Source organism: Biomphalaria glabrata, chromosome 3 (genome assembly GCF_947242115.1).
Source record: "Biomphalaria glabrata chromosome 3, xgBioGlab47.1, whole genome shotgun sequence".
In the NCBI taxonomy this organism is placed as follows: Eukaryota; Metazoa; Mollusca; class Gastropoda; family Planorbidae; genus Biomphalaria; species Biomphalaria glabrata.
In genome coordinates, this window is record NC_074713.1 from 52040103 (window position 1) to 52065141 (window position 25039).

The 25039-nt window shown below is 32.6% G+C and overlaps 2 protein-coding genes across 3 annotated transcripts in view; one reads left to right on the top strand and one right to left on the bottom strand.

The window, feature by feature from the left end:
• Positions 1–3393: 3393 nt before the first annotated feature.
• LOC106057235 (adenylosuccinate synthetase-like) lies at positions 3394–15482 on the bottom strand. Its single transcript, XM_013214351.2, has 13 exons — positions 15289–15482; positions 13471–13573; positions 12681–12785; positions 11670–11727; positions 11491–11536; positions 11180–11241; positions 10430–10511; positions 9982–10105; positions 9083–9237; positions 8463–8587; positions 8248–8345; positions 7151–7300; positions 3394–5931 (listed from the first exon to the last, which is right to left on the bottom strand). Exons 1-13 carry the CDS (start codon positions 15442–15444, stop codon positions 5879–5881), a joined length of 1317 nt encoding a protein of 438 aa, XP_013069805.2. The 5' UTR covers positions 15445–15482; the 3' UTR covers positions 3394–5878.
• Positions 15483–16803: 1321 nt separating this feature from the next.
• Positions 16804–25039, top strand: part of LOC106057236 (echinoderm microtubule-associated protein-like 6) — a 28999-nt gene continuing 20763 nt past the window's right edge. The window contains exons 1-11 of one of the 2 annotated variants that reach the window (XM_056022583.1): positions 16804–17069; positions 18382–18541; positions 18949–19047; positions 19252–19506; positions 19615–19750; positions 20075–20089; positions 21521–21722; positions 22387–22524; positions 22716–22972; positions 23299–23511; positions 24175–24342. In XM_056022583.1, coding sequence (XP_055878558.1) covers positions 16873–17069; positions 18382–18541; positions 18949–19047; positions 19252–19506; positions 19615–19750; positions 20075–20089; positions 21521–21722; positions 22387–22524; positions 22716–22972; positions 23299–23511; positions 24175–24342 — 1840 coding nt within the window. In that variant the 5' untranslated portion in view covers positions 16804–16872. The remainder of the gene's footprint in view (positions 17070–18381; positions 18542–18948; positions 19048–19251; positions 19507–19614; positions 19751–20074; positions 20090–21520; positions 21723–22386; positions 22525–22715; positions 22973–23298; positions 23512–24174; positions 24343–25039) is intronic. The other variant, XM_056022584.1, reaches the window with a different exon arrangement.

Sequence of the window (25039 nt, forward strand, 5' to 3'; positions counted from 1 at the left end):
CAGTTATTACAATCTATATATATAATTCTCCTCTTCCCTCAAGAGTTTGGACGAGAAGAAGAAGTAAAGAAAGATCACTCTCTTATTTCTGCGGATACTCACCCCACGAAAAAACAAGAGGGGGGGGGAGAGAGAAAACAAGTGGGCATTCACACGTCGATACGGATCGACTTTCAAACCCTGCCCGCTCCCACCCCCCTTCGCCCTGCGGGAGGTTTGGATTTGGAGGTTTGGACTTGGAAGTAAACTATCGTCAACTCTGAAACATGTAAAACATTTTACAAACACTAAATAGCAGCGCCGGACTTAACCATTGTAACCAAGAAGCCATGGAAAAAGAACAATTAATCTACTATGTATATTCACCCATCACTAAATAGCTGGGCCGGACTTCCATTGTGGGGCACTATGCGAAACGGATTTCGCGGGGCCAAGTTTGGATTGGGATATGGATAATAAGTGAAATTTAAGAGTTTGTATTAGTAAATAAATTTGTCTATGCATTTTATTCATTCTTTACTACGTACAGAAATTACTTTACGAGCCTTGCGTGTAGCAAAGTCATACAGTATATCATAATAATTCTGTTACCTACAAAGATCTTGCTCAATAGCAAGAATTACCAAATGTTTCAATCTATCTTTGAAAATTGTTTTCCATCTTGAATGACACCCCGAAATGACAATTTTGTGTACCTATTTCCGTATATTTTAAGGACATTTTCGTATATTTTGCATTTCGGGAGAATTCCAGGAGCTCCTGGTAAATCAACAGGAGGGCGCGGGAAATCTGTTTAAAGTTATAAAATGGTTTAATTTAATAATTTATACACCTTAAATTAGAGCGGATCCTATGAAAGTGTGGATCCTTTGAAAGTGGGGGCCCACTGCGGTCGCATAGGTTGCAGTGGCCTAAGACCGGCCATGCAAAATAGCGGCGTATGCTACGCTGCCGGTTGACTAGTATAAATATATTTTATAATTAATCACCAGGGTATCAATATTCCATTGCTAGACCCCCCCCCCCTCACCAGTACATTTTTCTGTATTTAATACAAACAATTATAAAACACTCAATTGGGAGGTTGTCAGAAGTCAGGATTAAAAAAAAAAGGGTAAAGAACAGAAAACAGTCAACAGAAAGAAAGAAACCAGAATACAGAAACAAAATGCAGGGAACTTTTATTAGAAGCCATTAGAAAATCAAGACAGAGAAAATGACTATACAATGGACTCGACATCCCTATAGAAGTTTTGGACCAAAGAATAGAAACTGCCAGAGTTTGATCTATAAGAAATGTTGACTGGCATCATACATCCTTCCCCCCCAAAATAAAAAATTATAGGCATTTTAAGATTTAGTACTTTTTAGACTGTTAGAAAACTGTAGCAGAAATGCATCTAACAAATTATATAGGTGATGATGTTAATGAGGAAAATAAATACAGGGGGGAGCTGGAGGGACATGCAACATGAGAATGAATCATATCTAGCTACTGATAGAAAGGAGGCGCAGCATCTGAGTGGTAAAGCGCTTAGCTTCTGAAAAGGGGGTCCTAGGTTCGAATCCTGGTGAAGATGGCTGCCTGGGCATTCAAACCCTGCCTGCTCCCATCCCCCGTCATCCTGCGGGAGGTTTGGACTAGGAAGTGATAATATTCAAAGTCCATCGAAAGTTCTGATGTAACGGTTATTTTTTTCTTTTCTGAAAGCGAATTTTAAAACTCAACTACACAAGCAGTTTTTTCCATAAAAATACACCATTTTTTCAACTATTCATTATTAATAGTAACAAACATGGGAGGCTATATAGTAGAGGAGATAACTAATTACCTGGCTACCATACTTTTAACACATTTATGCAAAAGGTTTTAGATTTTTTTTTTACATTTTGTATTGCTAAGTTAAGTAATTTAAGTTCTGCTCACTTAACTACTACATTTACCCACAAAAATGTTAACTTTTTTTTTTTTAAGAGAAAAAATCTACTTAGTATGCATAATTTAAAACGACACCAAAGAAGTAGTTCTTCATATGAATTGCAGCGCTGCTCTCCTACAATAAAACACTGAACCAAAGGATATTTTTTTCTTGAGAAATAAGAGATTGTCCAGAACAATTAGTGCAATTATATATTCATTTTAGTCAGGTCAGGTTTACATCTAACTTCACATTCATTTTCACCTATCCTTTGGTCTGTGGACCGCTGGAACACCACACAATATCCATCAACCTTCTTTCTCCATTACTCTGTCATTTGTCTTTGATAGAATTTCATTCATGTTCTTTCTGAAAATATTAAAAACCTGCCTGGGTGGACACACAAACTGTCTTTGTAACCTTGATTTAAAATTTACTAAAAAAAAGTTGAAAGGGACCTTTCAATTTAATTTGTATGGCATTGATTAGTTTGTCTAGTCATTCAAAAATATCTCAGCCAGTTTTTCTTGGTTAGCTTTTTTTTTTTTTTTTTTTTTTTTTTTTAAAAAAAGATAATGCCCCTACATGTGTACATCTTACTGTCTCTTTTTCTATGTTACTGTATTTTTTGCTTCAAGAACTTAAAAAACAAGTCAAAAGCGCATCAGGCAGCTTTTGTTCCGAAGAGACTAGGTTCCAATAGGTGAATATTATGTTAAACTATACACATATATATGCATGTGAGTGTGTAAAAACTGAATACAAGTCATTCAAGCAATGCCATGCATTTGCATTCAAGTCCAGATGTGTATAAACCAGTGATGCCCAAAATACCGCCCGTGAAAAGAACAGTACAAGGTGTTGAAAATCCCCCCCTTTTTTTTAAGTTTCAAAAAATGTAACTATACCTTCACTAGGGCTCTAAATTTTTCTGATGTATTGGTACCATGACATTTAAAAGGGTGCAGGTTTATGTAATGGGAGAGACAATGAAACTGAAAGTGGAGTCTGAATTTAAATTCTTCCAGGAAGAGTCAATAGATCTTTACTTTTATTTGTGGAACATGATAATAAATCAACATGTTTGTTTTGTAAAGTGTGGCTGTAATAAAGCACAACATATAAATGTATCATAAAACATTCTTGGTTTGACTGCAAATTAAAGATTATTAAACTACGCCTGAACGATCGATAGGAGTATATACCAACAAAAGATGAGAGAAATGAAGCAAGTTTCCGACATGTAAACAGTGATAAACTTTCAATTTCCCATTAATTAATGTAAGTACTAGATAAAAAAACTTCTAATAAACTTGCTTTATGTCAAATTCATTTCGTTTTGAACATTTTTGGTCATGCAGCCCGTGAAACGAGTGTCGGAAATTAAAATGGCCTGCACGTCGAATTAGGTTGGGCATCACAGGTATAAACATTCAAAACGTCTTAGTTCAAAGAAATGATGAAAATAACAAAAGCAAGTCAAACAAATTTTATTCACTCAGAAAAATATTTTTTCAAAAAAAAAAAATGTAAAAAATATTGCTAACATTTAAAAATAATGCCAAAAAAAAAAATGTTGGATATTTATGTATTTGGCTTACAATAAACAAAGAAAAATATTTAAAAATCCTATAAAAAAAAAAAAAAAAAGCTTATCTTATGGGGAAGAACTCCGCCTTTAAAACTTTATCAATAATGTACAAGCTATTTCCCTTATTTGATATCAAACAAAAAATTATTTACCAATAATTAAATCACTGTTTTTTTTTTTTGGGTACAATAAATACAGGTAGTTGTTTAAAGTTTTCAACTAGATCTGAGAATGTGTGGGGGAGAAATAACATGTTCAATTATTTAAGGGGACTAAACCAAACAAATTTAGCCATATCTGAATACTGAATAATGAATTTCCCTTGTTGGTATCAAACAAAATAATAAATTACCAGAAAATAATTTAACTAATTGGTTACTTTTTAAAATTGATCCATGTCTTGTCTATGCCAATGAATATTTGTGCAAAGTTTCAACTTGATCGGAGAATAGGTGTGGGAGAAATAACGTTTACACACTTTTTACCAGACAGAGTGAGTTGATTTAAGCTTTGTAATTAGAAAACCTCTCTTTGACCTTAGTTTAGTTGCACAACTCTAAAATAAATAAAAATCTAGTATTGTAAAAAAAAAAAAAAGTTGATTTGAAACACACAAATTTGAAATTTAGGTTAAAATAATATTGTTAGCAATTGACAAACCAAAATAAAGCATAAACCATCAGTTAACATGTCAAGTGCAGCATGTATTCAAGTGCATAAAACAGTAATTAGTATACAGGTAAAAATCCAAAAATGCCAAAAGAAGAATCCAATACTAAATTACAATAAACACCCTTCCACAGCAGAGACAAATTTGTTCTCAATGAATACACAAAATACACTGTAACTAGGTCATAGGTAATTTTTTGTATTTCTGGTCAAGAAGAGTGATTGTAAAAATTTTTTTCTGATTCCAGCATGCACTTAGCCAATAGTGCAACACAAAAAAGAAAGATAAAAATTAAAGTATCCACTTAAAAAATTAGCCCAGTTGTAAACTTGTCTACAAATAACTATCTATTATATTTGTTTACCCAGCACAAAATATTTTGATCATAAAAAATGCACAAATCAAAAATGATTTTAATGCCCCATTTAAGTGAGTAATTTTATTAAATAATGCCAAAACACTGATTCAACTTTCTAAAGTTTTCTATTTTTTGTTCAACGCTCTGTTTGAATGTCAAATAGTGTTGAAGTCAAGACTCCATTTGTGATTGAATTTTTATCTTCTAATATGGGACATTCATTTGACATTTCTAAATCAGTATTTCCAACTTTAATTAGAGTGCTTTTGAAATGTTGCAAGTCTATTAGGTGTTAATATTACTAGAAAATATGAAAAATAGTTAATAGAATTTAATGAGAAAACAAGTATACACTCAAGTCCTAATATTTAGAAAAAAAGAAATGTAGATCCATATGTCTGCAAGGGGTGTGGGTGTTCCTCATCATATTCTTTTTATCATTTATGCCTGTCTTCAACATTAAGTTTGTTTTGGGGAGAAAACAACACATACGTAATACTATTTAACTCTTTCTCTCCTAACTGACGATACCAGCGTTGATTCCACCAGAATGTGGTCAATAATTGCGGAGAGAAAGAGTTAAAAAAAAAAATTTCTAAAAGACTGAAATCATTTACACCTAACAGACTTAAGTCTGATCACTAACTTATTAAAATTATTATAGATATAAATCCAATTCACTGCAAAAAAAAAATCATAAATTTAAACACTTTTTTTTAGACAAGTCTGCATGGGATACAACATGAAGAAATAAAAAAACCTAAATGAATCTATTAATATAAAATCTTTATTTTGTGTCTCATGTAGGTTTTCAAGGACTTACTGACTTTATTAGGCCATTGAAAAGGTCTAACCTCTTGGTTTGTTTGACAACACGACCACACTCAAACAGGATTCACACTGCAAACTATGTACAGAACAATTGTATATTTTTATTTTTGGTTGTCATTATTTGAGTTGCTTTTAAATTGTGGTGTATGCCAGACACCCCAAAATGATATATAATGCAAAGGAGATACAGGGGATATGAGGAGAATGGTTGAAGGGGACTTCACAGCACCAGTGATATGGCACACAAGTTGTATATGTTTAGGAGGGTTACCATTATTGAAAAACAATATAACACAAGTATATAGGTTTGAACTCTATGGATACAAGAAACACCCTCAAACTATGCCTTCAAATTCACAGCACCTTCTTTCCCCCTGTTTTTCCCTTGCTAACAAGAGTCTAGGCTCTAAAACTTTTTTTTTTCAAGAACATTCCTATGAACAAAATTAACATTGTACAAATTATAAGAAACAACATCAGCAGTACAAATACATTCAATCCTGTCAGAATCATGGAATGGCAATAATTGAAGAGCGATCTCGACCTACTCCAACCCATTTCACTGGAATGAGAAAATGAAATATATTTATTTTCAAGACAAGGACATCAAACCATAGCAAATACATTAAAAGCAAGACATTACAAACAAACAGCAAAGAATATAAAGCTGTCACCAAACTATCACATTATATCGAAAACTCATTGAAATATCCTGCATTGCTTGATAATTTTCAAGCAAAAAGAAAATTATGTAAAACTATATTTTACTACGTGTAGACATTTCTGGGTTTGAATATGTGTAGCAAAACCCTAAATTATTAGACCTACCATTGAAATACAACAGAGTCTTTGGGTTACTTAGCTGTAATCTCTACAGTAAATACCAGCAGCATAAACTGGGAGGCCAAGGCTTATTCTGGTGTCTAACATATTGTCATCACAGTCCAGAAAATAAAGCCAAGGATTAACCATCACAAAATCAAAATATAGCTACAGTTCAGGGCGAAATGCATTGTGATGGCATACTCTACTCTTATGTGTGAGGCAAATATTTATTAAAAGAGCATCTGGTTTAAGTGAAACTGAATTGAAGGTAATGCTACATAAGATAATTTTAGTACAGTAATTCTCATTAATCCCAGGAGATGTGTTTTAGATAAGCGAAATCCGTGAAATTGAAATGGTATATTTATTGAAGTATTTAAATTACCATCAGATTAAGGCTTTATAAAATCTTCCCATTGCTTTTACGATACATGAACCTACATACTGTAATGTACAAACATACAGTACACAAAATACAGTATTAATAAAAACAAGTAACATATCTCTCTTGCCACTAAGCTGTTCAGGCGCTAGGATACAATGCAAGCAAGCAATTACAATTGTGAGTAGGCATAGCCTCTCATGTTAGAATTAATAGTAGGAATAAATTTATATTTTTTAAAAACTTTGAGATTTTTTTTATGTACACATTAAAAAGAAATTATTCTGACCAAATTTCACAGAAAATCAGCAAAAACGTAAACATTTGCTAATTATTTTCACCATTAATTGCACATAACGCAAAATAGTGAAGTGGCAAAGGTGAAGCATGAAATGGAGGGGAGGGGGATCACTGCATTTTCTACGATTTATTTAGCAGCATGTCAGATATCACTTACTTAAAAACAAATGCTCTAAGTGAGCTTTCCTAGCTGCCCTTGTAGCAAATTAAAAAAAAATATTTTGATCAATAAGAACAGACTGAGTTTGAACATATTTTTTTTTAGAAACAGTACCTGGAACGCCTAAGAAATCTTTAATCGTATTGATGTAGTTTTGAGCATTAGTGGGCAGATCAGAAAATTTCCTGGCATCTTCTGTGGATACTTTCCACCCTGGCAATGTCTTGTACTCAACTTCTACTTGCTGCAGATCATCGTCAGAGGCTGGACACACAAACATACAACAAACTTACACTCTCAAAGACATGGTCAACAAGAGAATCAGTGCTGATAGGATGGATTGAAAGCGAGAGTGCTACACAAGACGTAAACGTTTAGGAAACCATCTTTGAGTCAAGCAAATGGATAACAATTAGCTTGATGATCAGCATGTATAAACGTATTCTTAATCTTATCCCTTTAATCCAGGGGTTCTCAACCTGTGGGTCGCGACGCCCTTGAGGGTCGATTGACGATTTGCGAGGGGGTCGCCTCGAAAATATGGATTGTTATTGTCTATTCTTCTATTGCTGTATGTGTGTGTGTGTGTGTGGGGGGGGGGGGGGGGGGCGGCGGCGCGGCAGAGTGGGGGATTGTAAAAAGGGGTCGCCGAGCATAAAAGGTTGAGAACTGCTGCTTTAGTCCTTATATGGTAAATAAAAATAGAACAATATCTTCCTTTGATTCTACTAAAACTAAATCTGGTGAAACAATACAAAAAGGTATCATCATGTTCTTATTGTTGCCTATATGTACAACTGAACTTGATGTTTGCATGACAGTCACAGTTGTAGCTCACTCTTTAGTCTTCTTCTTATTATCTTATATGATACAGACGTTACTTCAAAAAAGAAGATGATTACGTCATACGCTTCATGCATCTAGTCATGCATGTTAACCAGTGATTTAAATTTTGCCAAGTCACTGGTTTTCCTGGCTGGCTCAGGCAACCCATTCCATGCTCTAATAGCACTAGGGAAGAAGGAGCATTTGTACAAATTTGTCCTAGCATATGGAATGTGCCTTTATTTTTGTGTCTTTCTGAGTATTTTATTAGATTTTGTTTTTTGTATTTGAAGATTATGGTTCAGTGTTTTATGTATTATTGCTACTTTACTTTAGAGTCTTCTCTAATAGCTATCTAAATTTAGTGACTTTACTAAAGATGTTACCTGGGAAAGTATCAATGACTTGTCCATTTAGCTTGTAGGCTACACCAATTTTGATCTCATCAAAGACATCCAGTATGTCTAGCTTGGTGACAGCTAATCTGATATAGAAAAAAATTACAACAGATGAGTAATTGATGTAACAAATAAAAGAATCTTTCTCCAAATGACAAGAAATGTGGTACAAGAAAATGTGTATGTCTAACCCATTTGTTTACCCTGTAAATCCATTGATCATATTGGAGTACTTTAACATTGCCAGATCTAACCAGCCACATCGTCTTGGCCTACCAGTGGTCACTCCAAACTCAGCACCACGTTTTTGTAACAGTTGCCCTTTTTCCTGTAACATGCATCAAGATAATTCGGTAAGACACACAAGAAAACACTTTATCATTTAACAATTAATTGAAGAATGACTGGACTCGTGAAGTCTCTGAAAACAATAGGAATCTCTAAAGCACTACCAGGACTTTACTGGAATCCTCTTTTAGGAATCTTTCTTTTGCACATAACCCCTTAAAATATTGCCAGTTATGAATAATGTTCAATTTTAACAATTCCTATGCAATTTAAAACTGAATTATGAAGCATGTCTGATTTTCAAATTTAGAATTCTTTGATTTTAGCTTTCCTTCAAATAATCACCTTTATCTCTCATTGTTGATTAGTTACATATAAATATAATAAATATCTTACTATATTACACTATATTAGTGATACGCAAATTAAGACCAGTGAGATGCAGGTAATATCTGGCTAGTCTTTCTATATGGTAAGAGTGTTTAGAATATTATTTGAAGCATTACAAATATAATAGTTAAGTGGAGAGACTTACATCTTTTAACTCTGTAGGGAACCCTCCACTTCCGACACGTGTGAGATAGGCTTTGATAACTCCGTAAACCTCTCCTATAACATGTGGAGGTATACCCAGGCCAGTGATAACCCCACCAACAGAACAGTTGGAAGATGTCACATATGGATATAAACCTTATAAAAAAATGACAAAAAAAATGTGTTGAAAATATTGTAAGGGCAGAAGAAAACCAAAAGAGCACAAAATGTTTGTTAATACTTACAATAATTTAAAACAACTATTTTATTAGATGTATTGTTATTGTCTTTTAAATTTAAATTAAATATTTTATAAACTTAGCAGAATTTCTGTTTACAACCAATTGAACTCATTATATGTTCAAGGGGAAAATAAAGGCAATTCTTTTTATTTTTATAAAAGAAAGGCTTAGCATAAAAATTGTTATCCTTAACCATGGAAGTTCAGCATTTAGTGTTCTGCCTAGGAGCTAGATAAGAGGCACGGTGGCTGAGTGGTAAAGCGCATGGCTTCTAAGCTGGGGGGTCCCGGTTTTAAATCCCTGTGAAGACTGGGATTTTTACTTTCAGGATCATTAGGGCACCTTATACATACCCAGCTCTAATGGGTACCTGACATTAGTCGGGGAAAAGTAAAGGCAGTTGGTCATTGTGCTGGCCACATGACAACCTCGTTAACCGTGGATCACAGAAAAAGATGACCTTTACATCATCTGCCCCATAGATCAGAAGGTCTGAAAGGGGAACTTTACTTTACTAGGAGCTAGATACTAATTATAGTTGTTTTGCAATTTAACTCCTAATGAATTATAAATTATCGAGACACATCAAGTGCAATTCATCCTAGAAGTTAACAGTGCATGCTAGCAATTTATTGAAGACTTTAAAGTGTTCACTCACCAAAATCTATATCCAATATAGTGGACTGAGCACATTCAACCAAAATTCGCTTATTGTCTTGAATACTCTTGTAGAGATAACTGACTGTGTCTCTCACCATAGGGCGCACTTTATCTGCCAGTTTCTTAAGAAACATTACAAAATATAAGTATCTCAACCAAAAAAAGAGAACTTGGGATCCAGCAAAACATGTTGTGACAAGTTGTTTACCTGATCGTGCATATTTTGAATAAACTGATATTATCTAGAATATTTCATGCAATCTTAGAATTATAATAGTTCAACAATAACAAAATGTGTAATCTAGACTTTGAAAGGCTGAGCCTAAAAAAATGATAGATAATTTATGTCATACAAGTATATATAAGAATTTAAATATACTGACACATTCATTCCCCCTTTCTTTCCTAAAAAAAAAATTAAAAAAAATTGAACATTTCAAAACTACCTTATAAAGTTCTAACTCTTTCTTAATATCAACCTCCAGGTCAGGGTACATGCTCTTGTAATGTTCCACTAAGTGTTGAAACCTGAAAATAAAAACGTTCCCTTTCAGATATGACCAAGAGGCACAAATGAAACATAAGAAGCTAGGCAATCTAACCTTCAGGAAAAAACTGTAGTGACATTTGTGCTCATGGGCAAGCATTTCTCAACCTAAGTAAGGGTACCCACAAGCTATTAGTGAGTACTCCTAGAAATGTGCCAGGAGACGGATGACCAATCTATAAAGGATAAAATTTAAACTTCCAGTCTACTCACGGAGTAGGCTACTCGAGGGAACAAGGTTGAAAAAAGCTTTAGCACAATGCATTCAAAAGTTAAGCTAAGGGCACATTCATGATAATTAACACCCAGCTTTAATGAATATGCTCTACACTAATAATGAAAAAAGAGGTAATAAGTTAAGGGCTCATTATCATAACATGTTCAGCAAAGAACATACAGTAATGAAAAAAAAAGAAAAGAAAAAGTAATCTTCATGGAAATAAAAAAAAACAAAAAAAAAAACATGGCAAGTCAAAAAAAGGTAAATCAAATCAATTTTAAGGAAAGCATGTTAAATGTGTTTATACTATCTATTTTTTTAGTATGCTATCAACTGGTTAGTTTATTATAGCATTTAATTAAATTTTTTTAAACCCCTGACACTTAAATTCAATCCATCATCACTAGTGCATAAAAATCACCATCTTACTTTTCTTTGAACTTGTGGAAATCTCCAATAAGATCAGAAATCCGCAGACCATTCCGAGTAGCCTGGGCAAGAGGTCTTTGTTAGAAAAACATTGTCATCATACACAAACAAAACAAAACACAAAATGTCCACACCACAACAGTTCAAGCAGTGCTTATGTATTTAACAGTAAAACTTTCATAATGCTTGCTCTAACAAAATGCCTAGATAACATATATATTTAGATTGTCTCTACCAAGACTTTTTAAAAATTATATATCCTTTTTTTTATTTTATATTTGTTCAAATTTAATTTAAAAAGAACAACTAACCTTTGATGAATATGCAGGGCCAATTCCTTTTTTAGTTGTTCCTATGCTTTAAAAAATAGAAAAAAAAAAAAAAAGATTTATAATAATATTATTTTTAAATGAAGAAACAGCTAACGGTTTCAGTAAAAATAAAACAAAAATGGGGAAAAAAAAAAAAAAAAAAAGTATAAAGTGCTCACGATTTCTGACCCCTGCCAGATTCCATAAGACCATCCACTTGCTGGTGAAAGTCAAAGACTAAGAACAGAAAGAAAAAAAATCTGAACTATTACAACAATGAACAGTAAATATGTTGAACTTCAACAATCTAGCCAAAGCTGTTAGCAACACACCCAAATATAGTGCCTGAAACAGTGATGCTAAAGATATTTCAAAAAAAAAAAAAAAAAAAAAAAAAAAAAAAAAAAAAGGAAACAATAGAAAATTACGTCAAAAAACATGGAGCTTCAAATATGGGTGAAGTATTATGGCCAAAGATTGATGTCGTAGCTAAATTTAGAAAGAAAATGTCAATTCTGTACAAAACTATTTCAGTATTTCACAAGCAATAGATCCTGTGAACAAAACTCTTGATCAGCAAATGCAATCTTTGATGAAAGAATGGAACAGACAATGCAACTAGACACACAATTCATTACTAAATACCTAAGAACACTAGAAAGAATGTATTATAAAATTTGGGTTCAACTTCTCTTAGAGAGTCTGTATAACTACTTCTAGTAATGTTTACAACAGTAACACCATAAGTAAAATCTTTAAGCTTAGAGAAATTTCAGTACAGAAGACTAGAAAGTAAAGTAGCTATATTACATATAAATTAAAAAAAAACTAAAACATAACTTACAAACAAAACAAAACACAGTGTAATAAATAACTCAGAAAGATACAATACAAGATACAAAACACCAACAAAACAAAACACAGAAATTACTCAGAAACATACAACGATAAATGGTCATTTCTTTCTTTCCTTTGGGTAAGTCACAATCATTTTCTTTTTTAAAGGAATCCCAATATTTGCATTCATAAATGAATATAATTTTGTATTCTTACTTAAAGACAGAACATATCCATTAATAAGTTTAAAGTGATATGCTAATCAAGAATAAAATAATTCATCAACAATCTTAAAGTTAACAAATGTTTCCACAATGACAATGTTTTGCACAATAAAAAGCCATTGCTCTTACCTAAATGTGCTCTGTCAGAAATGATAAGGCGCTCCTCAAGACCATCAATATTATTGTGTTCTATTTCATCAAAGAGTGCTGGGAGATGAATAACAACTCCATTTCCTACACAGCAAAATACATGAAATACCAAATATTTAATTCAACTAGAATTATTCAAATGGTCTGGTGATTAAAAATTTCTAGCAGTCAGCTATACATAAAACTTAATACTCTTTAAAGGTCTTATTTTTTCTCTCTACTGAATGATATATATATTAAACAGTTAATATGACATGTTTAGAGACGCTAGGATGTGCAGACTCGCATGTGATTTTGGATTTGTGATCGACTTTGGGTTTGGCCAATATGGATTTTAGAAGGTAGATCTATAGAATAATTATAGATTATAGAAGAATTACAGGGGAAATTGTTAGGATACATATTATATATAATATTAATTTTTGTAGTAAACTCGGAACCAAAAGAATAGATAAAATTAGGAAATACAGTGTTTTGAGTTTCTAGTATGAGAGATAATAGAGAGATGCTTATAAGAAAAGACTTCACGACCATTCCCCTAAGTTCAGTGAAGATCACCTGAAAAGCCGAGCAGCTGTCCTTGAATGTGATATACAAGTATTACTCCAGCATATGTATAAGTATGTATGTCTAAAATATATTACATATATATATAAGTGTGTTATGGTCAATGAACTATTTGTAAAAAATATTTAGTTGTCTAAATTTAAAATTAAAACTCTCTGATGTTGAAAGTATTTAGTACAACAAAACTAATTAACTTATTTACCTATTACCCCTTTGCATGAAGGGTAAATAACTCCACTGGGAATCAGGTGAAATGCATAATGTTTATCTTGAACATGAACTGAATGGCCAGCATTGTTTCCACCCTATACAGGTAAAGAGAGAAACAAAACAAAAATGATGTTTAAGTCCCTTTTCAAAAAAAAAAAAAAAAAAAAAAAAAAAAAAAAAAAAAATATAATTATATTAATTTATATTCAAGCAAAATCAGATTATCATGAAAAACAAAAGTCAAGCTATACCAGAAAATCAAAATATCTGATTTTGCAATAATATATATATATCTAAATTGATACCAGAAAATGAAAGTACATCTGATTTCGCAATAATAAAGACAATTAGTTTTTTTTTTTTTTTAAAGCTTACAAGTTCTTTTTTTTCTACTTTCAAGTCAAAGAAAGTGAATGGGTTCTTCATTAGATCTAAATTTATTCTTAATAACGGAATAAAGGTACTAAAGTAAATGGGGAGCAGAAGAAATGGGTTCCAAGCACTGATTACTCTATATGTCCCCCGGAGAGCCCTGCGCTCAATGGACTCAACGCTATTAGTGATGCCACGTTTCTCCCTCAAAAGCTACGGTCTGCGGGCTTTTTCAGTTCACGGACCAAAGGTTTGGAACTCATTCCCCATTGATCTCAGACAGACAACATGCTATACCACTTTTAAGTAGAACATTAAGACCTACTTGTTTAAAACTATTTAAGATTAGTTTTTGATTTCTGTTGACACTGTTGTCGTGTTTGTAATGTTATTACAGCGCCTTGAGCCTACATTTTGTTTGTTAACAGCGCTTTATAAATAAAATTATTATTATTTTTAAAAATATAACTATTAGAACTACTAGATCTTGATTAGATCAAAATGAAGTATAGTGTAAAGCACCCCCGCAAAAAAAAAAAAAAGAGAAAAAAAAAAAAACCCCAAAGCCAAAGGTGGTGTGTCACACACTGTCATCACTGTGTGTCATCCCTGACCTGATGATGTGTAACTAATGACTAATGCAAGTAGTGTATTGTGTAAATGATTAAATGAATAATGATAAATGTGTTGAATATTAAATTTCCAGCCAAATGGACAGATTATCTAGAAAAATCAAGTAGATATGTGTAAAACTTCCACTTACTTAGATCTTTAGACTTTATCATACTTTATGCTTATTAAATATTTATAAATTTATAGACTTAAGTCTTAAATACTAGTATAATCTATAGATTAAGGATGTAGTATCTATAGACAGTATTAAAGTATAGACTAGACTAGTTACAATCTACTATTTATTACCATTTAGAATTTAGTCAATTTAGATCTAGATCTATCTATTTTATTTATCTAGGGGATTCTAGTCTAGGCTCTTTAGAACTCTAGCTAGATTCTGCTAAATCTGCTAGATGATAGTAGATCTATTCTAGTCCTAGTATACTCATACTGTATAGTGTGTATATATGTATAGTGACTTATAGTCATCATAGATATACAATATACTATTTCTAACTAGATCTAATAATTATTAAAATACTCAGAAATCTAGACAAGAGTACTAGATTTAGATTAAATTTTAAAATATTTTTTCGCCCTCCATTAGGCATCACAATCAGAATCACAGATATTCTACATTTTTTGTACAACGTCAATGAATTATTTAGATCTAGATCTATCAGTTTTCAATTAACACTGAATGAGTCTAATCATGATTATCATGAGTCTGTCTGATGAGACTTTTTGGTTTGTCTAACTTATATTTTCTTTTGACTTTGAGTTGAGTGAATGACTGATTCTGATCTTTTTAAAATACAATTACCTGACAACGACAACATAACTCAGCATCAACAGCCAGCATGTCAACCACTTTACCTTTGCCTTCATCTCCCCACTGTGTTCCTAGAACGACAGTTACCCTACGTTCTTTTTCACTTTTCCTTATTTTAGCAGGTAGTTCACCATTCTCGTTCGCCATGCTTGCAAGGTCGATCAATCCTGACCCATTGAATCACCGACCTCTATATAAAATGCAGCATTGGCGGCAAAAATTACGTGTCAACACATAGATATAGATACTATAGTATATATAGATACTATAGATACTATACTAGATCTAGCTTACAAAGTGGTGTTAGGAAAATATGATAAGCATGGGCTTTACATCTACTATAGTACTATATATATATATATATATATATATATATATATATATATATATATATATATATATATATATATATATATATAGTTCTATATATGAAGTTTACTCTACATCTAGAAATCAATATCTAAATTCGTCTAAAATTAGTAGATTCTATATCCCCACTGACTAAGCTGATATACACATAGTCTAGGCCTTCTAGGCTTTATATTTATATATGTTCTACAATGAGAGATTAACCTAACGTAAAGCTATTACAGATTTTATATATAATCATGTCTATGCCTCGCATGTGCAATGTGCAACTGGACTATAACTTTGTAAACGAACATATATATTATTTCGATGACAGTCCGAAGTGCATTGGCCATTAGATCTAAGTAGTCTAGCTACGATTTAGAACTTCAACCATTTTTCAAGTTTGTGCATGGCCGGCATGGGGGTGGTGGGCGAAGGTGTCGGTATCGGCCTATGACGAAACAACACATTTTCTTTTTTCCAAACATCTTAGTTTACACAAAAAATATATATATCACCCATATTTATCACACATGACGCACAGAAGAAAATAAAACACACACAAAACAAAAAGCCTAGGAAAATAAAATTTAAGATTCGGGTTATGCTGATGCTATATATATATATATATATATATATATATATATATATATATATATATATATATATATATATATATATATATATATATATATGTGACTGCAAATGTCGGCCTATAATTATAAATGCACATTTCTATTTCATTTGTGGGGTCATACCCTAGCTGCCTTCTGCCATTCTCGGTCGTCTGGACATGCAGGAGCTGAAAGGTGATCGACGTAACAGAGGAGCCCCATTGAAACGCTTGAAACACCAGCCTAGGCGCAAAAGAAAATCCCCTGCCGAGGACAGACGTACGTAGACGCGACAAGAAAATCTAAATCGACCACCGGCTGACAATGGTCAGATGTGGCAAAATATGTAGGTCACAGCTGGGATTGCGTAGCCACGAGAAATATTGCATTCCTCAAGAATCTTCGGACAGGCCTTATTATTATTATTATTAGATTCTACCCATAGACATAGGGTCATAGAAAAGTCTAGATCTATATCTAGAGCAGTGCAGAATATAGTAGGCTATAAAATCAACTTAGCAAGCACATTCTTTTGTTAGCAGAGCGCTAAAATGCGAACATATTAGAACAAGTTTCTACGGCAACCGAAATTCTGCAGGCTGTGTTCAAAATGGCGGATAAAACAGCACCCGAGTGTCGGCTTCGCTTGGAGTGGGTTTATGGCTATCGTGGTCATCATTGTCGAAACAATCTTTATTATACAGCTAATAAAGATATAGTATATTTCGTTGCCGGTGTTGGAATAGTATACAGTATTCGTGATCACAAGCAGCGTTTTTTTCTCGGGCACAATGATGACATAGTCAGGTCAGTGAATAGTTATAGTTTCTAGTTAGAACTAAAAACTTTAAAAAGTAAAATCCAAGATTCTAGATTGACTAGACCTAGATCTATCTTTACTAAACCTAGATGATATATCTAAACTACGATCAATCTCAACTACTCAGCTACGATGATTGAATTTTGTATCACAGACAGAGAGACAAAAAGTGAAGCAATAACTAGTTAAACTATTGACTTTACTTTAGACTAGTAATTTAGATCATTTAGAATCTAGATTCTAGATATCACATTTATTGTTATTTATTTATTTATTTTCTAAGTACCTGCTTAACCTGAATATAGATCTAGATTCTGTTTCAAAATTATTGTAAATCTAATGCTTTTTAAAACACCCAGTTACACACATCATGTCTATAGACAGTATTAGTATAGATCTTGAATCTATATGTTTCTGGCTAATAACATTTTATTATTTGTTTGATGAAGTCTAGTTATTGATTTTTAATTTTGATTGCATTTGTAACCCCAGCCCCAATTTGCTATTTTGTAATAGGCCTACATTTTTATTTAGGGCATTAAGTATGATTAAGTGAATAGATCTAGTAAAACTTAACAAACATACAATAATATATAGTGCTAATCCTATCTATAATTCTACATTTATCAAAACAATATTAGGTTTTGACTTGAACCAACTGTAATGGTTTAGTATGCTTGTTTAACTGATTTAAGTATTGCTTCAATTAATGATGTATGCTTATGAAAGAATGGATGTTTGTTGGCCGACTGGAGTGAGTACAGAAAGTAACTTAGAAGAGATGTGTGTATTTAGTTTACTATCACAGTGTTATATAAAGAACATCATGTATGTCATGCCTTGGGAATGGCAGTTTTTACATTAAATGTTTGTCAAGCTTTCAAATTCAACTCCCTGTGGAGGATACGATGTTTAATTTAGGTATTTAGGACATAACTAACTTCGCTACATTTTAATATCTACATATGTTGAGGGAAATGGATGCAGTTGGTAAATGTGTTGATTTTTGAGATAGTGGAATAAAATATCACCACTTTTTTTTTTCAATTCTTGACATTACAAAATTTACAAAATTTGTTACTACCTTTCAATAAAACAAAAATCGTTTGATCAAGACTTTGTCTCCATCTTTCTTTAATATAATCTAAGCTAGGATCTAAAAATGCGAGCTTTGAATGCTAAATATTATAATCCTAATTAAGATGTGTGAAAGTGAACTTGTTAAAGCTGAAGCTTTATGGAACTTTGCCATCTAGAAATTGATCTCCAGTAAACATATTTATACATTTTATTTCTTAGCTTGGCGTTACACCCAGACAGAACTCTAGTTGCAACAGGTCAGATAGGTGAAGCCCCATATATTTGTGTATGGGACTCAGTAACAACTGACACAGTGTCAATTCTGAAGAATGGGCACAAGGATGGTATAGCTTCACTTGGATTTAACAAAGAAGGCAATGTAAAATATGTCTTTCTCTTAGTAACTTGTTATTGCTGTTTTTGTTTGTTTGTTAGTTGGTATAGTGTTGTTATTTATCTGAATTGATTTTGTGGGCCAGTTTGTTTTTGTGAATTTCCTAGTTGAATCTATTAGGCTGCTATTGACTGACATACAATGCTATGATGAAATGAAAATCAAAGTTCCTATTTTGATGCTCCCTTCTATCCTGTAACTTTTCGATACGAATATCCAGGAGAAGGATTATGTGCTGCCTTCAGTCATTATGCAAACATAACTCAGGCTGATTTAGATCTGAAATTAAAAATATTTAGTCTCTGAGCAACCAAATGCCCAATAAATCTACAGTTACAACACAATTATACCAATAATTCAACTTCACCACATTATAAAAACTATTTTTCCAGCTCTTGGTTTCTGTTGGCTTGGACCCAGGATCAACAATTATTGTTTGGAGCTGGCAGAAAGGAAACATTATCTCTACAGTCAAAGCAGATGTTGAAAAGGTGATATTTCCTATGCAACGTCAATAGTTATAAGTTTAACAATATGTGTGTGCATTGATTAATATAAAGAAATATAAATATAATCTAATTATCTTAATAGAATAATGCAATGATAATTTAACATTTGTCTGTACTTTATTTAAGTTTTGATTTCATTTAAATAAAAAGATAATGAATGTTATAAGTTAATTTCTTTGCTTGCAGGTTTTTGACATTCAGTTTAACCCTTTCAAACCCAATACAATAGTTTCAGTTGGAGTCAAGCATATAGTTTTCTGGTCACTTTGTGGCAATGCTCTTACTCCTGCTAAAGGAGTTTTTGGAAAGGCAGGGGAGATACAGACTATGCTCTGTCTAGCATTTGGGAAAGAGAGTGTAACATTCTCAGGGACACTTAGCGGAGATGTGTACATATGGAAAGACACCAATCTTGATAGGGTTGTATCAGCAGCGCACAATGTGAGTGATGTTTATAGGTCTGTACATACTAGATTAACCTTTTAATATTGGAGCCAAACAAAAATCAAAATTAATTTTATTAAATCTGAAATGTATGTGTATGATTAGGGACCTATTTACACATTTGACATGACCGGAGAAGGTTTTGCCACTGGAGGTAAAGATGGAACAGTCAAACTGTGGGATATAGATTTCAAACCTATATCAACCGTGAACATTGCAAGCTCCAGTGTTGGCTATTCTGGTAAGTTATATATTTATTTATTTACATGCTGTGTCAGTTTTTTCCTTTTATCCACAGAAAAAAAAAAAGAAAAAAAAAGCAACAAAGACCTTAAAAACTAATAAGATTTCTTTGTTATGTTTTATTTAGATAAACAAAATCATAATACTGTCTAAGCATCTCTATTTTTTTATTTTTTTTCCCCTTTGAGTTGAAAATATTTAAGGTTCTAAGTTTTAAGTAAATCTCTGTTAATTTACTAATTTTAACCTTTTAAAATGGGAGTAAATGGTTGACTTGACAGTAGAAGTATATTTCAAACTAGATTTCATGTCTTATTTTCAGGGACACCAAACACTGGTAACATTTCTTTTATTTAATGAAGTTGTGTTAGTTTACATCATCAGTAGACACCTGCATGTTTTAATTCTAGTTTTTTTTTGTTTTTTTTTTTAGATTCTTTGTTTTATATTTGCTTAAAATTAAGGAGAATTTTAAGAGCATGATGCAATGATGGTTTATGTTTTTAACTATTGATTTTTAGGTCTAGATGGAAGCTTTTTTTTACAAAGCTAATATCAACTCACTCTGTCTGTCTGTATGGTAAATAGTTTGAACATGTTTTTTATGCCATTTCCCATTCTCGGATCAAGTTAAAACTTTGCACAATTAAAACATCGGTGTTTTTTAACCTGACATGACATAATCAATCAAAACAATTAAACATTAGTCAAATTAATAGTTGGTGATGAATTATTTTGTTTGATTTCAAAATAAGGGGAATAAATGCTGCTTAATGAGAGATGGATGAGAGTGTCTCTCCAACGTAGGGCTCCACGGACATATGAAAAAGTGTTTGAGATGAACCATAGTCGTTCTATAATAAAATGAAAGATGTGGATATAAAAACCATAGTCGTTCTACAATAAAATGAAAGATGTGGATATAAAAATGGATTTAGTCCCCTTATTACATTTTGACACATTTTTTCTCCCACTTCCATTTCGAACAAGTTGAAATTTTGATTAATTATTCTTACTTAATAACAATACATGAATCAATCCAAAAATTAACAAGTCATTTAGTTCTAATTAATTAATTTTGTTTTATATAACAAAAAGGGAGCTAAACCCTGTAATTTTCAGATAAATGGCAGTTATTTCCCCTTAGATAAGCTTTGGTTTTAAAAAGTATTCTTTTTTCTATATTATTATTCCAGACTTTGTTCATCACAAGATCATGTCATGCTGCTACTTTTATTTCTGCATGCATTTTGTTTTGTTTTGTTTCATCATTAGTCAACGTGTTTGTTTTTAGAACTATCATTCATTTAAAATTTTTAAAAATAATCATTGTCAGATTATTTTGTTTACATAGTATATCTTTATTTAGGCCTGTATTCTGTAAATTAAAAAATAGTCCATGAAGCTTTTAATAATAAAAATGCTACTCATCAATTCTAACATTCATATCCTTTAGTATCATTTTAACATTTTTTTTTCTAATGTTTGTATGCATTTATTTCAAAAAAATAATAAATAATGTATAAACCACCAATTTATATCCTATACAAAGTCTGAGAACAAAGCATGAATGTTGGACTGATATGTTTAATATGATAATGCAGACCATTAACAACATTTTGATTTATGGTACATTGTCAAGTGATTAAAGGATAAAATATTTGTCCAGATTGTGCAATATTAATTGCATTGGCCAAAATAATTTTTGTCTAGATCCAATAATTAGAAACAAATGTTTATGTATTTATGAACTTGAATCTTTACGTAGGATTGGTAATCAGGTCTGTTTGTTGGAGAGGAGATCAGCTTCTGATTGGCACACAAGACGGAGAAATATTTGAAGTGCTGGTCAAAAATAAAGATAAGCCAAAGTGTCTAGTTCAAGGTCATGCTGAAGGGGAATTATGGGCCCTTGCTGTTCACCCCAAAAAGCCGATTTTTGTTACTGGCAGTGATGACCAAACTATCAGGTGTGTTGGATTGTGACATTGCAAAAATGTTAAAAATATATATTATATATTTCACTTTCAACGTTGGTAGAAGTGGATCAATAATAGCGATGTTCTTGCGAATGCCGGTATGGAGACTAGAGTGACTGCTTATTGCTTGAAAGCTATACTGGGCAGGGCTCATATCCTGTATGGGGTATGACCATATGCCAAAGTTAATCAGCATGCTAGATGTGTCCCCCAAATGCTTTAAAAAACCAGCTTAGATTCCAGCTATGCAACTGACAAAGAAGAGAGTACCTGGCAACAGGGGGCTGCTTGAAATTTCTTACATAGACTGTAGGGTACACATTTGAGACTAAAAGGAAATCTACTGCTAAGGACAAACACAGGCAGTGAAAAGAGAAGTAAAACCGACCATCATGGTTATGTCTGCACTGGATGTGACAAAAAATGTGCATTTCTAGGACTGTGTAACACATGAGATACAAATGTGTATTTCTAGGACTGTGTAACACATGATATACTGTACTGCTCCCTAATCTTTGAACTGAAAAAAACAAGTCTTATTCTATTTAAAATCAGTTACATTTTGTTTTCTGTGTGCTAAAAAAGTCTTAATTTTGTAATATTAACTTAGAAATGATCAGATCAACCAGTTTCAGAAACTATTATATACATTCAGGTTATGGAACATGACTAATTTTGAACTTCTGTCAAAGACTGCACTAGAACAAAAGATAAGAGCCTGCGCTTTTGATCCAGAGGGTCAAAATATTGCACTTGGCTTAAGTGATGGTTCATTTACTGTCTTGCGTGCGAGGTAATTATTGTTTTGTTCATTTAAGCTTTAGTTCTTGAGATTCAATTAGTGAAAGCATCATAACCCAAACCACCCCCCCCCAAAAAAAAAATTATGCCCAGTTCAAAAGCTATTCTCTTTGCCTGATGAAAAGCTGTAGTTATGGAATAATCCTAATTTTAATCTTAAATCACAATGTTTTATTTTCTTAGAGATTTGTCCGAACTTATCCACATCAAGGACAGAAAGGAAGTATGCCATGAGATTAAGTTTTCACCCTGCGGCAAGTTTCTAGCTGTTGGTTCCAATGATAACTTTGTTGATGTTTACTCTGTGGAGCAGCGGTACAAAAGACTTGGTACATGTGCTGGCAGCACTGGTTTCATAACACACGTTGATTGGTCACAAGACAGTAAATACATGCATGTCAATAACGGCAAAGGGGAAAGACTAGTTTTTAAAATACCAAGTAAGTTAGAAGTATCACATTTTATCTGTATAGTTTTATTGCATTTTTGTTTCAGTGTGACATAAGAAAATTTGTAATATCTAATTTTATATCTAAATGATCCTTATTTTAAGGACAAACATTTGGCAAAAAAAATAAAAATTGAGAAAAATGTTAAGAAGATGTTTAATATGAAACACTTTAAAATGTAAAAAAAAAAAGTACAACACAACAAAACTTGAATCAGGGTTTTAGTTTTTTTTTTTTTTTCCCAAAACTACATTCATTGTTGTTATAGTGCCCTTAATTTTTAATTTTTAAAAACAATTTTTCACTACTTTATCTAGCTTTCAAACAAGTCACTAGTGAAGAGGAATTAACCACCATTCACTGGGCCACATTCACTGGAGTTATTGGTCCTGAGGTGTCAGGAATATGGGGAAAGTATGCTGACACCAATGATGTCAATGCAGCTGATGCATTTTTTGAAGGTGGTGTAGTTGTCACAGGAGATGATTTTGGTTTGGTCAAAATGTTCAAGTTTCCATCACTAAAGAAAGGTCAGAATTCAGTCTTTAATTAAAACAGTAACACCATAGTTCATTCTATGATTTTAATGTAAAAATTCAATCTTAAATTGTAGGAATTTTAATTCAATCTTTAATTGTAACAGTAACACCAGAGTTTATTCTATAGTTTTAATGTTCATTCAATCTATGTTCTAATATGGGATGTGTGGCTGACAGGCCAAAAACTGCTTGTCTACCTAACAAGGGGGCTCGAGTTCAAATCCTGACTTTGTATTTGCTGAGTGCCTCAAGGCAGCCATCTCCCAAATACCATCCCCCCCCCCCCACTTGCCCCCAAAAAATGGAGACAGAGTTCAATCTTGGGATTATCAGATGTCAGTCCAAATCACATACCACTCAACCAGATAGTCTATACTTATATTGTGCCAATGTACCAAAATAAAAAAAAAATTAACTATAGAGCCATTTTCTAAGTTCTTTTTCCATTTTCTTTTTGGAGTTTAATTTGTTCAAGCTGCATTCAGTAATGAAATAATTTTCAGAAAAATAATGTTTGTGAGACTAGCTGATACTAAGGAAATAACAATAATTAATTAAGATGATTAGTTTTTAGTTTTTTTTTAGCTCATTTAGAATATGAATAAAAGCTCTCTTAATGCTAATGCAATGCACAACCTGTTTTTGTTTTCCCAGGTGCTAAGTTCCGCAAGTATGTGGGTCACAGTGCCCATGTCACAAATGTCAGATTTTCCAATGACCACCAGAGAGTTATCTCAACAGGAGGAGCTGACCATTCCATCTTTCAGTGGAGGTTTTTGTCTCAGGGAGATGGGGATGATGACCTGCCTGACCATGGCAATGGTATGCATGATCTGATTAGTATTATAATATTATTTAATATGTAAGTAAAAATGTGAAGTTGAATGAATGGTCTGCACTGCCTAGCAGAAACACAAGGAGGAGCTCAACAGATCAAGTAACCATCTAGTAAAGTTCCACTTTCAGATCTTGAAATCTATAAGGCAGATGATGTTAAGTTCACTGTTTTTTTTTTTTTTGCTTTTGGTTATTGAGCAGGGTGTCATGTGGCCAGCACAACGACCAATCACCTTTACTTGCCCCAACTAAAGTCAGATACCCATTAGAGTTGTGTGGACTCAGGGGTACCCTAAAGTCCTGAAATTGAAAATCCCTGTCCTCACCAAGATTCAAGCCAGGACCCCAGGTTTGAAAGCCAAGTGCTTAACCACTCAGCCACCACACCCCCAAGTAGCCATCTAGATTCCTAATAAAGAATCTTTTTAGTCAGAGTGTTAGCTGTTAGTTGGAGGTCTGTGTTTTGTTCCCTGATTGCTTTTATTTTCACTATATTCAACTCACCATTTTTCTTTCATTAAAGCATTGTCATTTAAAGCTTTCTTTATTTATGAATCATATTCATATCATTCTACATTAATATCTATTCTGTTAGTGAACACTGTCTTTTGTTTGATAGTATTCCTTTATATATATGGCTCCTTGTGTCTCAGAAGACAATGGCTGCGCCCAGGTAAACCAA

Excerpts from the sequence above, each read along its gene's own strand:
- LOC106057235 (XM_013214351.2), bottom strand. The coding sequence starts at position 15,444 with ATGGCGAACGAGAATGGTGAACTACCTGCTAAAATAAGGAAAAGTGAA. Across the intron at positions 10,512-11,179 it reads TTCCACAAGTTCAAAGAAAA|GTTTCAACACTTAGTGGAAC; the intron begins GTAAGATGGTGA and ends TTTTATTTTCAG. Across the intron at positions 7,301-8,247 it reads AGTCATTGATACTTTCCCAG|CCTCTGACGATGATCTGCAG; the intron begins GTAACATCTTTA and ends TTGTGTGTCCAG.